This window comes from Nyctibius grandis, chromosome Z, assembly GCF_013368605.1.
Source record: "Nyctibius grandis isolate bNycGra1 chromosome Z, bNycGra1.pri, whole genome shotgun sequence".
In the NCBI taxonomy this organism is placed as follows: domain Eukaryota; kingdom Metazoa; phylum Chordata; class Aves; order Nyctibiiformes; family Nyctibiidae; genus Nyctibius; species Nyctibius grandis.
Window position 1 is genome coordinate 10,753,447 of NC_090695.1, and position 15,461 is coordinate 10,768,907.

A 15,461-nucleotide genomic window follows, 5' to 3' on the forward strand; every position below is an offset into this window, starting at 1 on the left:
ATTTACCCTGTCCACATTCTCCATTCTTATGATTTTGACCGGATTTTGTCCATGACTGCTCTAGATAAGGAAACAGACAGAGTTAACATTGCATGTAAATTAACTAAAGTTTGAACTGAGCATTTAGAATCTTGTTCAGTTTAGATACATACATTTAAAAATGGAAAAAGAGTGGAATTTGAACAAAAGAAAACTTCAAATCAAAAACAGTGTCTGCATGAGCCTTTAGGGTGAGTTACAACTACAATGAATTTAGATCTGTTCTTGGGATTTCCATGCATCGAGAAGCCTAAGCAGTTTATTAGGGACTTGTTGTTTGCCATGATAATAGGAACGCACAATGAATGTGTTTAAACATAAGCAAAGTTTAGTCAAGACAACCAGCTTTTTTTATTACTACTTATTTACTTATTTATTTTTAAAGCTTGCAATTTCAGATGAGTCTTTCTCCAGAGCATGCTCTGGAGCCAATGTGTATATAAAGCACATAAATATGCCAGTCTAAATAACTAAATACTTAAATTCTGTTGCAATTTACAAACAGGTTGGGAAAGCCCATCATTAAGCACCAGTTTCTGGATAAACCCAATGTATTTGTCCATGGCTTGGTAATACCCAATACATACAACAGCACAGAAGCGTTCTCAGCACGCAGCATGGATCTTAATCCAAGAGCTTTAGCTGCAGTATAACTGTTCTGCAATGACAGAGCTACATATATCTATATAAATTTGTGTGTGTCTAATACACATGTATATATAAACATCCCTGATGCTGATGCTACTCAGGGGCTGCAGCTGCTCCTCTGTGACATACAAAGCGAATTGAAGAGGCAGGACCTGATCTTCAGGCTGCTGGTTTTCAGCTGGTGCCAGAAGCCAGGCTCACACAGATGCTGCAAAAGTACCACTAGTCCATCTATCCTCTAAGTGCAAGCAGTAGACACAGACTATTTGGTCTGTTGTTTACATCACCATTGCTGTTCACCACATAACATCCTGGCAATGTTTATGTGCTCAGAACAGGAGCAAGACAGGCTTTTCTTGGTAATTCTGTTTTTTTGAACAGCTAGAAAATAAGGCATGCAATTGGCAAGATTTGTCCCTATTAATGTCACATTATATGCATCACTGACTGGGTATGTAGGAAAGCTTCAGTTTTTCCCCTCTCTTCTGCTCATTATTAATGATTACATACAAAGCATGTGCTGTGATGGGCAGCAGGTACAGCACATTGTTAATATGGAAACCGGTGCAAACAATTCTGTTTACTTCCAAGCTGGACCCTTCCTTTCAGCATCATGAAAACAGATCAAAGAAAAAAAAAAAAAAGAGTTCTATGAACAGCAGAACTGTCAAAACCTCTTTTCCTCACAGATGTGCTTCTCACATATGCTCTATTTCCTCACTTAATTTTCTCCAATCTCTCCTGAATCCTCCAGCACTCCTCACTATGAGCTGGGCCAGGGGTAGCACTGCACCCTCCTCAGTAACAACTTATAGTTGTGCTGAGCCACTGGTAAACGTGCATATGTTCATCTGTCATTTCACTGATAAGAAGTTCCCACCTTTACCTGCAAAATCCATAAGAACTTAATGACTTTGATACCTTCATTCCCCTTGGGCTGAATTTGGCCAACAGCTTCCAAAGATACTAGAAGCAAAGAACAGACCATCTTACAAACTCACATTATTAAGAATCAAGGCAAAACAGATTTTATGTACATTTTTTGTTACTTCTGGGTTCTGAACTTTTAGACTGAAGTCACAATCTCACAATTTTCCCTCAGTAAACGAGACACTTTTTATAAAAAACACCACACTCATGAAATCATGAATGAAGACTTTCAGAAAATAAGAAAAAAAAAAAAACACACCACACACAAATAGTTAGAAAAGACTCATGGAAACCAGAAATGTGATTAACAGCTCTGTATACTAACAATATTCCTAAGTAACTAGCAAATAAGTAGGTACAGATTTAAACAAGAGAATAAGTCTTAAAACTATACCAAAAAAAAGTCTGTCTTTCATACTCTCAAAAAAGAGTTACCTTAAAGGAGCCAGACATTCTAATCCTGGGTACTCCACTCGAATCAGTTCACACTGACCAATCCTTCTTTTAACCTACCGCAACAATGACTGTTCCACTGAAACGTAACAACTACGTTATAAAAACTGCCTTACCCAGCTTCTGGGCTAACAACTTCATATTGGTTAAAGGTGACAAGGCTAAGACCAGGAGCTACAGACACAGCCAGATTCTCATGTATTGAGATCACTGATGAAATTCGTTTGACCTGTCAATTAGAGTGTTTTTGCAGACAAAAGACTGGGGGAAGGGAGCTGGCAGACAAGATAGTTGAAGCTCAAACACAAAGAAAAGGGATGGATGTTAAAGTCCTGCAGCACATACTAGTCAAAGTTTGAATGATGAATCTGTTGGGAGGTAAAAAAATCCAAACAACCAAACAAACAAAAGAACACCACCACACACCCTATCTTTGGATAATCTTAAAAAAAAAAACCAAAACCACACAACACAGCCACAACACTAGTCAAGCAAGGAGAATATCCAGATATTTATTACTGTATGGAGAAAACAGGCACACCAAGCATGACATAGAACAGATGCACAGGGAACACTGTATTTACTTTCAGTGTAAATTCTTCTACTTAGAGCACTTTCCATACTACTGCCTAAGAGAATAAATGCACAGCAGATACACAACAGAGTTACTTAGCAAGTCTTTCCTTCTTTACACGTGCCAGAACAAGCCAAATCACAACATTTAGACTTTGGAAGCTTCATTATATCCAACCATGGAGCAATTCCCATACCCAAGGAAAATGCTGGCAGCTTGCTTTCACGCCTGGCATCCTCCAAACACCTTATTCCTACACTTTGGTTCCAGCAGATTACCACTAGCTGGACAAACCCAGAGGCTGCTGTGGAGATGTCACTGACACCTAAATAAAAGACAGCTATCAGATAGGGCCATCTGCCATACTTCCAACCACAAGCAGAAGCCACAAAGTACTATACAGCAGGGGAATGGCAAACAAAGAAGTGAGAGACTCTCTTAAAGGAAGCAAGGAGAGATGAGTGAAGGGGAAGAGACTCATGAAGAAGAACTTGTGTATTTGTCTCCCAGTACCCTTGTTCCCAGAATGGAATTCATTTATTTGAGGTAGCACTACAGGAATGCACTCCAATTCATCTCTTAAGATAACAGCCACCAAAACAGCATGTGTGTCCAAGCATGTTCTAGGGCTATACAACTTCGTGTCAGGGATCAATGCTGAATCCAGTTTCGAGTGGTCACAAGTACAACTGAAGAAAAGGTTGTATCTATGTTTCCCTTAAGTGTATTTCTGCACTGCCACATACTTACCTACTTACCATAATCGAAAACCACTTCCATTTGAATAGAAAAAACTTTGTTGGTTGCAGGTATACCACAAGTAAATAGGAAGACGTGTCATTTTTCTGGGCTATAGGAATGAATTGTGTAGAACAGCAGCTTTGCAGAGCTCTGTTCTACATATCAACAACAGATTAACAAACAAATTGCTAATAACCAATCAACCTCAGAAACTGGGAGATACAGAATCAGATAAAAATCCCAATGCATTTTATTCTTCCATTACTTTAGAACAAAAAAGTACAAAACTATTTTAAAGTGAAGATTCCTTTATCCCTAAACCTCCTCTAGGGAAAACACCAAGTAGTTCGACATCCTGATGTAGGCTGTCCATATCCATAGGACAGGAAAGTCTAAACAGCAGTATTAGACCACTTGCATAGGGCACACTACCACTGAAGTACTGTTACGGTACCTGCATAGAACTGTTCAACCTGGGACAGATCATAAGATGGCAACACGTGGGTCAGCATGAAAAAGGCATCTCACACTAACTAGAAAGGCTTCTTGGCATGTAGCAGGAGAACAGACATCACGCTGAAATCCCCAAAACTGAAGCAAGTCTGCAACAGGTAAAATGCCATTGGTGGATTTTACGCTACACTGAGTGGACTGGATTAAGAATATAGGTGACACTGTGTAAGTACCAGAGGCTTATTCTTAGGTTTCATATAACGGTTGATATCCCACAATAAGGAGAATGGTTACGTTCAAGCAAAATTCAGCCACCCTTCTGCTTTTCGGTGACAAACTTGCCACATGTGTTAGGACAGACACAGATCTACCCAGAGAGGTCCCAGTTGGAGCATCTCCCACCAGCTGCCATATAGAAAAATACAGCCACCAATTAAACATTCACAGAGGGCTGCCATGACTGTGGCTGGGCACAGAGGGAAGAACTGAGGCGAGGGAAACCTTTCAAAAATCCTGGGCACAGGCAGCAGACTTGACCCAGTCTTCTGCAGATCACCAGCATATGGAGAAGCCACCAGGTTTGGTGTGTATGTCTGTCACTGCTAAGAAACATCAGTGTTCTGCAGCAGCCGGATTTTGGGAGGGGCAACAAATAAACAACAGTGCTTCGTGACTTTGTACTGCACTGCTGTTGCCAGGGCAGCAGACGATGACAGCACTTCTTGTAAAGGCTGATGCCCATCAGGACAGAGGCAACCCTCTGACAAGCTGGAGACAGCCAAAGCATGATCTGTCCACAGTGCTACGTATGGCCAGGAGCTTACCAGGTACTATGTGTACAGATTGTTCTCAATTTTCATACTAGTGTTTTTTCATTCTTGTGACATTTCCCTGCTAATGCTGGTATAGCCTTTGAAGATAAAAGTACTACCAGAAGCAACTGTCCATTGACAGTTCTACACTGTAAACAAGTGTCACGGAAACAAAGCCTTAACGATGCTCTGTCATCTAAAAACACTACAAACAATGTCTGTGTTACTGATGAATAAAAGAGGACCTTGTTCCTAATGAAGAGGATAGACTATCAGAGAAAAATTCACTTCCCAGCTCTATAGGGCTCAGTGCATAAATTCATTCAACTTCACCGAGCTTTGCTCCCTCCCAGCCCTACTGAGGGGACAATCTGACACTACTGTTGTGACATAAGGGATCTCAGGACTAACACACAACTGAGAATTAAGGCATTAGTACTTGCAAAAGTTCATTGTAATCTTCTGTGGAAAGGCACTACAAAGCATTATTAGAAGTGTACCCTAAATATCCCGCCAAGACAAATCCAAATATTATTTCTGCTGAAAGAGACAAAAACTAAACTCTTTTCTCCCATTACTTCCTCTTGGAAACTTTCCTGTACCTAAGAGATTTCATGTCTGCTCTCTTCCCAAGTGCCACAGTTTGATCCACTTCTGGTGTTCCAGTAGTGACTTCCTCTCTGGGGTCTCCCCTTCAACTGTGACCCAAAATAAACAGCGAGGTCTGCCCCACACTTTCCACATTAACGCAGTCTCACACATTATTCTACAAGATCCAGAAGTGCAAAAGACTTAACTAGACAACCAACTCAGACAAGAACAGACATCATATTCTTCAGCCTGTTAAGAAGGTCATAACCTATTTAGCATGAAAGGGAAACAAGGATATCACAAGGTGTTAGAAAAAAAATGGATTTGGAAATTACAACTTAGTTCCTCCAGATCTCTGCCAGTTTGTCCTCCTAATCGTCTTGTCCAGTTCTGCCCAAACACCTTTATGAACCTAGCCATTTGCTTCCAAATATATTTCTGAAATGAGACATATTTACATTTTTAAAAAAGAACAAATGTCATACAATGACTGTCCCCCCATTCTTATATCTCAGATCTGTCACTCTGTTATTTCCCTTTCAGGCCATTTTTGGGAACATATAAATATACAGGAAAATTAATTTTGTAAGACATCAACACACTTTTGCTTTCAAAACAACTAAGGAAATGCTGCAATACCTAAGTATGATGACATTCTAGTTGAAAAAGCAACATACTGTCAACCTGGAGAAGCACTGATGGCAAAAAGCTATTTCCCACATTTTGAAAGTGTCACTTTTCTTTTTCAATCATTTGTCAATATGATTTAGTCAAACAGATGCCCCTCTGAAAACCACATCTTCTCAGCACCATGCACTTGATTTATGCAGAAGAAATTTGATTCTGAAGAGTGTCACGAACAAAAACAAATAGTAACAGTTCTATCTTTGCCATATGAGCGATGCCTGTGTAATGCCAGTGGAAGCAGGAACATATTTCAAAGTAAAAACACAAGGGAGATAAAAATCCATTTCTACGCTTTCTGAGCTTTCAGTGTTGTGCGAGTGATCTTTACGACAGAGCACAAATCTACACCACACATCTTTGTTTTGCTCTTATACACTGCTATTATTCTGGAAATTCAGGAACTTTCAAATATGAAGCAGACTTCACATGAGAGGAAGTCATTCCAGACAGAGGACTGAAACTAGGACTCCCCTTCCACAGGCATCTTTAGGACTTTGCCTCACTTCAGGCCAAATTTTTTTGGGGGGGCAGGGGGGATGGGAGGGTGGGCAGTACTGCAAAACATGGCATATTCTTAAGCAATTGACTTGGACAAAAATTACAAGATAACATTTCAACTATTTCGTCTAAACGTCAAAAAAGGGATATTCCAGAAAAACATATTTATTTAACCAAATCAGTATTTTCCAGTATTATACATTGTTTTACCAACTCCTATAATTAAGAAAGCCAAAAATTAGCAGTTTAGGGGTCACACACTTTTTGGTCACGCATTACCATGGTAAACTGGTGCCTCATTCAGCTTATTAAAGACCATCTCAACAAAAAGAGCACAGTATATTTATCATTTTATAACGTACCCGAGCTGTCAAGCCAAAAACGGCATCAGGAAAGAAAAATCACTGATCTTCCTGTTCCCTGTATTTGAAGGCTAAGATACTGGTTCTTACCAGCTCTTCAGTTACAAGGCTTGAGCACATCAGCACTCTGCCAGCTCGCAGTGGTGGGCTGAGGAGCTCAGTTTTTTTGGGATACATTTGCCAAAGCACACACTCAGAGTACGGTCCTGACCCAGACTGTCACAGGTGAGGGCCCATGCAGCAGACACTGCTGTTCCGCTGTCTTTCTCTTCTTCCCATCTTAGCCCCAGCGATCCTTATCAACTCACCCTGTACAATTCATTATTTCATATAAATCTTTTTATCAAGTAGTTTAGAATTAAACTCCTACAGTAAACAAGCTTACAATTTCTCCTCGTGGGATAGGTTTTTAGTACCTCAAATTACTTCCACGTGTTTACCTATTCTCAGTTATCCTTCCCTCCCTCATAAGAATAAACAGAAAAATTCTTTTCAATGGAGAAACACAACATATCCCAGGAAGGAAAAAAAATAATTAAAAAAAAAAAGGCAGTAATAGACATGGCGCTGAATAGCAAAAAATTGGGGATCTCCAGGATGGAAATAATTTACCATTGGCTCAGGAAGCAGCAGACCACCACAAACAGTTTCAGAAACGTCAGGTTTTAAACCTGAAAACAAGACTTCATTTCTCAATGCTGGCAAAACTATTCATTAATAAATGTTTTCATATGACACTGAATCTTTTCGAAAACTTTCAGGGGAAAGGTATGCTAAACCACCTCTCCCCAGCTTGTGGCACTCAGAGGAATTAAGAGATTGAGACCCAATTCTCACTGCAACCTCTGCAGAGCAATGACTTCTGGACTTCAAAAATCATCACAAAAATCACCATGTTCTTACACACACTTCCAACCTAAGTTAATTTATGATTCTATATTTTCAACGTTTCAGTTAGGGATAGGGGGCGAAACCAAACCACAACAGTATTTTTCTGATACAAGTGTTTTGTCAAAAATAAAGAATCCCCAAGCTTGTATTCTAGCAAACATTGTTTCACAAAACTCCAAATCAAAGTAAATCTCAAAAGGTCTGTAATCCAAATGAAAGGATCACTTTGAAGGATATTACCAAGCTGAATTTAAAATATAATTTTAGGGTTTTTTTTTTATCCTTGTTGCAGACTACTTCAGAAGGCATAATGAAGACCTCCTAGCACCTCATTTTCAAGTTCTCATCCTAATGAAAACTAACAAAGACATTCCGGTAAAGCACAAGACAAACCAACCAAAGGAACTACTTGTATCACCATATCCCCTTTTCCTCACTGACCCTGTATGACCATAACGTGTTTCAGGGAAGTTTTGACAAGTCGGTCCCCACTGGAAGAATTACTTAGAAAATCCCTGATCTTCATGCCTATGGGACTGAAGCTTCTGACCTCAAGCAATGGTCTGTTTCTCTAGGCCACGTGCCAAAAGTGTTATCAGCACTTGTGTAGGATTCCAAAGTTTCCCATTTCATCTACATCAGAGCTGTCTTCATGTTACTAGTCATACACTGCCAGAATACTTCTGTAACCCACTGACTTTCCAAAGCTTCTGAAACCTTCATACTTCTCAATAGCAAGGAACATACTTCAATATGCACAGGCTGGCAGAGAAAGGATGTACTTTACAGACACCCACTTTGGTGTTCAGTTCAGGCTCAAGAGCGAAACATCTGTCCCTAGTCTGCTGCAGACTGAGATGTGTTGGCCAAAAGGCATCAGTGCACTGCTCTACGCACTTTCAAATACTATAATTTGTCACTCAAGGATCAAGGTGCTAGAGCACATGCACGCTGCACACACTTCATCAACTCTGCCTGCACACTCCACAAACACTTTGCGTTTTGCCTCTCACCGATTACATGTGCCATTTTACACAGCTCCTTACAGCATCCCCTTCACATGCAGCCTTATCCTCTAGAACTGGAAACCTAAGCTATGGTAGTGCTAAAGAACAAAGCACAGCAAAAATGAGGGTTCCACGTCCTTGTCTCAATCTGAACCACAGGCTATTGAGAAATGTAAGACTTCAAGCTCCAGCCTTAGAAGTGCTCTTTGGAGTGAGGGATGCCTAGGGGTGGTTAAGTTGCAGTGCAGTTCTGAAGCAAACCTCCCAGTTTTCCCAACCTGCCATTGGTTGGTTTGATTTGCAGAGCAGTTTCAATGCACCTGAGCTACATTCCTTTTAGAGGAAACTAAAACAGAAGCTCACATCCAGAAACACAGCAAAGGCACTCCAACTACTAATGAGATCATAGAATCACAGAATCATTTAGGTTGAAAAAGACCCTCAAGATCATCAAGTCCAACTGTAAACCTAATGCTGCCAAGTCCACCACTAAACCATGTCCCTAAGTGCCACATCTATACAGATTTTAAATACCTCCAGGGATGGTGACTCCACCACTTCCCTGGGCAGCCTCTTTCAATGTTTAATAACACTTACCGTGAAGAAAATTTTCCTAATATCCAATCTAAACCTCCCCTGGCGCAACCTGAGGCCATTTCCTCTCATCCTATCACTTGATACTCAAAAGCAATCAAAGCAATGACTGGATACTTGGATGGCTTCAAGCCGTATGAATGATAGAGATGTGCAGTCCAGACCACCAAAAAAAAATCTAGCAAAAAGTAAACCCCAAGCGGCCTCAGCATCAAATTTTGACCTTCTGATTCTCTCTTCCAAAAATCCAAATAACACCCATAGTATTAAACTGATTCTTTCAGAGTATCTTCCCTTCAGTAAGGTATCAGATTGGCTCATCCAGGTTCTTACCAGACATACTCATATATCAATGATCTAGCTCAGTTCTAATGACCAAAATTAGCCCAGAACCCCAGTAAAGGTCACATCACTTACCAGGCCATTGCAAGTGCTGATCGCTGCTGTCCCACTTTCGGAACCTGGCTGCAACACTGTGCCAATGAAGTGGCAAGGAACTCCCGAGTGAGTTGCAATCTTCGCACTAGTGTGGTTGCCACGTCTCCTTTCTACTACATAGTTATGGGAAAGAAATCCCACATGGACGGTCAAGTTAAAAACAGATCTTTCTCCTCATGGTTAACTTTGTAGTATACCCCATTTTCCTTTTTGCTGAGATCTCTCTTCTTCCTCGTGTTTGAGATGTGATGGTGTAAATCAAAAGAAAGAAAATGCCCACTTGCATCTACTCTTGCTGGATCAACCACGTGGTATTCTGGCAATGTCTTGATAAATTGCTCTGAGAGGAAGGGGACAAAAAAAGAAGCAAAACTAGGGTGAGTGCTAGCCTCTTCAGATCTCACATCATTGAAAGGGAAATTCAACAGTGACAGCAATTCACCACATCATCCTACTGACACAAAGGCAGGCAGCGCACAGATCACTGTGCAATACAATCCTCATTTGCACTTTCTACTCTCCCATTATAACACTCAATTTAGAAGCTAAACATTCTTTCCAAATATTTTGCCACCGTTCATATAAAGGATTGACTGTCACACACACACACCTTGCCAATCCCACAAGAGCTGGGAACCCTCTCTGTCCTAGGTCCCCAGCCCACAATGCTCTGACCAAGATCATCCTCACACATCCAGAAAGCTGACTACCTGAAGTAGGAGACAGAGCCTTACAACTACACACGGGTGAAGAGAACACTACTAATTAGCTTGACAGGCTGTAGCAACAGCACCTCAGTAGCATCAGCTTTAGCAGATGTTGCAGCGAGGAGGGAATTTCAAAGAAGGGTTTGAAGGGTAATGAAGTGACTGTGACCTTTTGTATTAGGGGTTCAAACCAGGGTAAGACTGGACACCTTATCACTTGTCAGGATCTAGCAGGGGAAGAAAGCGTTACTGGCATTCTTGTCTCCTGCTACGATACAGAACAAACAACACCTGCTCCCAATTTTTTTTTACATTAGTGTAAAACTCAAAAGCCCCAAGCAAATAACATAAATCCACATAAAACACAGTCCCTAAGAACTCATACCCTAAGGGCCAGATCTTCTGCTGGCATACTTGACTTCAGCCCAAGAAATCACAGTCTGAACATAGTTCATCGAAAAGAAATTGTGAGGATACATGTCATTCCAGTTTCTCTTTCCTCAGGGCTGTTCTTCATTCCCAAAACCCCAGCCACTTATACATAAAGCGGTTACACCTCATTCATTAATTAAGCTGGTTAACAAAGCAATTAGCCTGCTCCAGATACTTCCAGAGCAATTTACTCCTCCCTAGGACTGGGAAGACAATCCTTCTAGAGACACTTCCCTCTCCACTGCCTGCACCTTCAAAGCCACACAGGATAAACCATGCCCAGACAGCTGTCTGAATTCATCCCCTTCAGGAAGGAACGTATCTCCTTTGTCCTCATTAGCTGCAGTATGAGATGTGGCTGCCTGTGCTTCCTCGGGCCATGGACCCCCGAGACACGTGCACTGAAATAATCCCAATTCAAAGAAAAACCCAAACAATACACGCAAAAAGCCCACTTCCCAGCACATACACAAAACTACATGAGAAATTTGGCCTTGTCTTAGTAGCATCTTTATTTCAGTAGCAAGCTTACTCTCATACACAACAGATTTCTTTGTATACAAGCCTTCCTACCAGCCTAAAATGACTTCGTGCCTTTGCAGGACAAGCCACAGCAGTGGGCTTTTAAACCTCCACAGCAGCAGGTCTTCACAACACAGAGACTAACACCTACCACGAGTTCTGAGAGACATCTCCTGTCCTTGTCCACATAAGCACAGCAGAGATGAGACACTGAAAAGTCAGTGCACACCTTCATGCCTGCAGTTTACACAGCCTGTAGACAGCACAAAAGGTGCCACCTGCCCGACAATTTAGCAGCTGAAGCTACACCCATGTCCCCCCTCCCTCACACTCGAGAGTGAAGCAAAAAATGGGCAGGGGGGAGAGAGGAGAAACACCCAAAAATATGGCTTACCTGCAGAAGTTGAATTATAACACTTTCGGGAAGTCCCACATCCCATGTTGTGCTAGCAAAGACAGGCTACCAGAGAATGCTGCAAGACCAGGCCCCCAGCTCTCTGGTTTTGAGCACAACGCATGAAATAATCAAATTAAATGCCTAAAGGAAAACTTACTCGTTTGCTGTCACTGTGCAATTTGCCTCTGCTTGATGTCTTGAACTTAATTTGTTGTGGCTTAACTGTTAAGCTCCATGCAAGACCAAAGACTTGCATTTTTGGACTTCAAACTATTTAAGGAAGTTTTTTATTTCACCCCTACAGTGTGTAGAGGTTAAGGTAAATTAGACATCATCATCAGTAAAAGGGAAAATAATGCCTAAGCATCCAGTGGCAACAGGATAATTGAAGCAGAGAAGTCTTAACTTCTTCCATCCACTCCTTAAATACTCATTTCTGAATGATAGTCACTGAGGAGGGGAATTATGCTGCAATAATAATATACTGTAACATAACTGCAGAAATGAATTATTTAGAAGTTTCCAAAAGACCAGAGGGAATAAGATTACAACACAATAAAGTTTAACAAGATGAGGCTAAAGATAACTGCTGCAGGTAATCATTATCAGTTCTGTCTAGGCTGTTGGGTAGAGGTTAGCAAAGGCAATCCTACCAATAACAGAACAATTCACTGCGCTCCACATTAAGCCTAACATACCACTTGACCTTTCTAGCTGGAGAAGAATCTAAAACAAAGACAGGCGGTAAAATGTTGGTGATACCTTTCTGCCCTTCTAAGAAAGAGTGACACTCAACTAGAAAGCAGAGGCAACGAACAGAATAACTTAACACATGCAACCCACAATGCACAAGGGTTGTATTCTTCAACACTGACCACCTCAATTTTCCTCAACTAATATTAGTTCATATTAAAACACCACAGGCTCCCATAAAACTTAGTGCCAGCAAACATTAAACAGAGGGAATGTAACCCAGTGCCACTGACAAGCCTTGGAGCTGGCACATCACAGCATCCTTCTCCTTGGCCACCTAGAATACTCTCCACTCCAGGGAAGCCCTGCCTGTCAAGTGGCACTGCTCAGGATTTATAGGCCAGGAAAGAGAAGACTTCCCCGGTCGGCTTGTGTAGCTCCAGAGAATACTCTGTCTTTCCACAACTGCAGCCTGAGCACGCTGGCTTGCATTAGTGCCACAAGCAAGACCAAAACATCACACTAAGCAGGACACGTTCAAGTTAGTACTTTGCTTTGCAATCACGATGTTTACACAGGCCCTTCTGGGAACACGAGACAAGCAAAGTTCAGGCCCTTCATGCTTGTCTGACAAGTCTAAGAATTGTTTAAGTTGTTGGAGAAGCCTTCCTTAGAGACCCTCCAATTCTGCATCACTGAAAACACCTGATAATATTCAAAACATCACTGCTGTCTGTTCTGCTCCTCTGTGGATTCAAACTCACCACACATGGCAGAGAGCTGCCTATATTAAGAATGGCTGTACAAAAAGTGAATAAACTAGGATAAAGAGAAAAACATACACAGTCTGTCACACATGACAGGAAAAGCACAATATCTTTTAGACAGATAACGTGTTTTCTGACAAAATTCCTTTAAAATGTGACACATCATCATTTGCCATTGTTTCATCTCCGTCTTTGTAATTCATCTGCATCTGCCCCTCAGACCTTCTGGCTTCTTTTCAAACAATTCCTTGGGATAGGAAATGGTGTTGCTCATCTCTGGAGGAAGCATCTTCCCGAGCCAAAGAAAGGCTCTGTAATCAGGAAACACCCCGAGCTCCAAAGCTTCATGGCAGGGAGCAGGCCTTCAACATTCAGCAAGGGCATCCTTAACTGTCCCATCTGCCACTCCTTGTGCATGTGGAGGGAGCACAACACTTAACAGTCAGTTGAGCTATGCAAGATACAAACTTTATTTCTTCACACTTAGCATTCACTTAGCATTCAACCTGCCTTTGCAAAATAATGGCCAAATTTTGAACTGTCCCTTTACACAAAGCTAATACAAACTCTTGGAAAAGCCTAGGTTTTTCATGCCTAGAAAGTTAAAATTAATTCTACATTCATTTCCAAATGCCTGACAATTAAACAGCTACTACATGCTAACACAGTCATCCCTGTTCTGTCCCATGTAGTGTCACAGAAATGGAATGATTGTTCACATTCACTTTAAATCAATCCAGCCGGACCTAACTTCAGGGTAATTGTTCGCTTTTCAGGCAGTTTACTTAACCACTTTTCCTTTCCATGCTTTCTGAGGGACACAAAAGATATTCTTCTCTGTGTTCAAGCTCTCCCACTGACAGCACCACAGCTGTTGATTGCATCAGGAAGGTTTTCAGGAAGCAAAATTTCCTCCTACATCTTTGGGTCTTCTACCACCAGGCAGAGTCTTGCAGCTAATAATAACGTTTCTCTCTTGGGAGCTGCTTCTCTGATTTTCCTTAAACAGGCAACACGATAAAATTCCTGAGTTACACTCTCCTGGGGGGTGTGCAGCCAGTACCAACTGGGAGAATGAAGGTAACGCACCTGGGGGAGCGGCCTCAAGACACTCCTGCACATGAACTCTCGCTTTTAATTTACCATCCTCACTGAATATGAACAACTTACAGTGGGTTTTATACCCTGGTAACACCAATCCTGCTGTAGTTTGTGCTGCTACCGTACAGAAGTGATCATTTGTTTAAAAAAAAAATAATCAGGACAGTAAACTTTTTCAGTTTGGTAGTTCAAAACGATTCTGGTATTTAGAGAGATGCCTCTTAACAAGAAAGATGAGCAGAAAGCAGGATTTAGCAACACCTTCATCTACACAGCGCAACTCAACGACTTCCAAAAAGCAGCAGGAAGGCACGGCCAGAGCTGGGTGCTTTCCCTGCAAAACTTCGAAGGCCGGAGCAGCCAGTCCCGGCCGGCACTGAGGGCAGCGCGGCGAGCCCGTACCCTGCAGGAGCCCGGGCTCACACCGAACCGGGGACGGCGGGGGGCCCAAACGGCGAGGCTCGCCACCTCCCCTGCCCGAGCACCGCCGAGAAGCAGGGACTGGAGCGGCTGCGAGCACGCCCGCGGCGCGGCTGCTCGGCGGGGAGGCGGCGGCGGCGGGAACCCGCTCTCCCTCACGCCATGTCCCGGGAACAGCCCGCACCCCAACCCGCCCGCCGCCACTGACCTTGGCTCCCGTCGGGGAAGAGCGAGCTGCCGGGCGGCGGGGCTCTGCCCAGGCAGGGCGCTTGGACGTGAAGGACGAGGAGCCAGAAGGAGACGTGTGCCGCCCGGCTCCGCGGGACACATGGCATGGTGCGGGCGGGGAGCTCCGAGCGGGGCGCCGCGACCGCCGACGCCTAGCCGAGCCGCGGCATGGCCGGGCAGCGGCGGAGCGGCCTCCCGGCGCCGCCCGGACACAGGCGCCGCTCCCCGCAAGGGCTGCGCGGGGCCGTCCCGGTGTCTGGTTTCTGCCGGCGGAGGAAGGAGGGCTGTGGGGAGGGAGCCGCTCCCGGGAGCCCCCGCCTCGGAGCTGCCGGGGTTAAGGCGACGGAGCGATCCGGGCCGGGCCAGCGGGGAGGGCAGTAGAGGCCGCCAGCGGGGGCTGCCGCCCCCCCACTCTGCCCTCCTCAGCGGCAAAGGTGGGGCGTTAGCCCCGGCAGCCCGCGGGGAGGGCCGTCCCG

General features: G+C 43.2%; 1 protein-coding gene across 1 annotated transcript in view; it reads right to left on the reverse strand.

Annotated features, from left to right (window-relative positions):
* The window catches only part of ADAMTS12 (ADAM metallopeptidase with thrombospondin type 1 motif 12), a 176,725-nt gene extending 161,633 nt beyond the window's left edge, over positions 1-15,092 (reverse strand). The window contains 3 exon segments of the mRNA XM_068422777.1: positions 9,698-9,879; positions 9,882-10,058; positions 14,966-15,092. Of these exon segments, the coding sequence (XP_068278878.1) occupies positions 9,698-9,879; positions 9,882-10,058; positions 14,966-15,092 (486 nt within the window).
* Between the last annotated feature and the right edge of the window lie 369 nt (positions 15,093-15,461).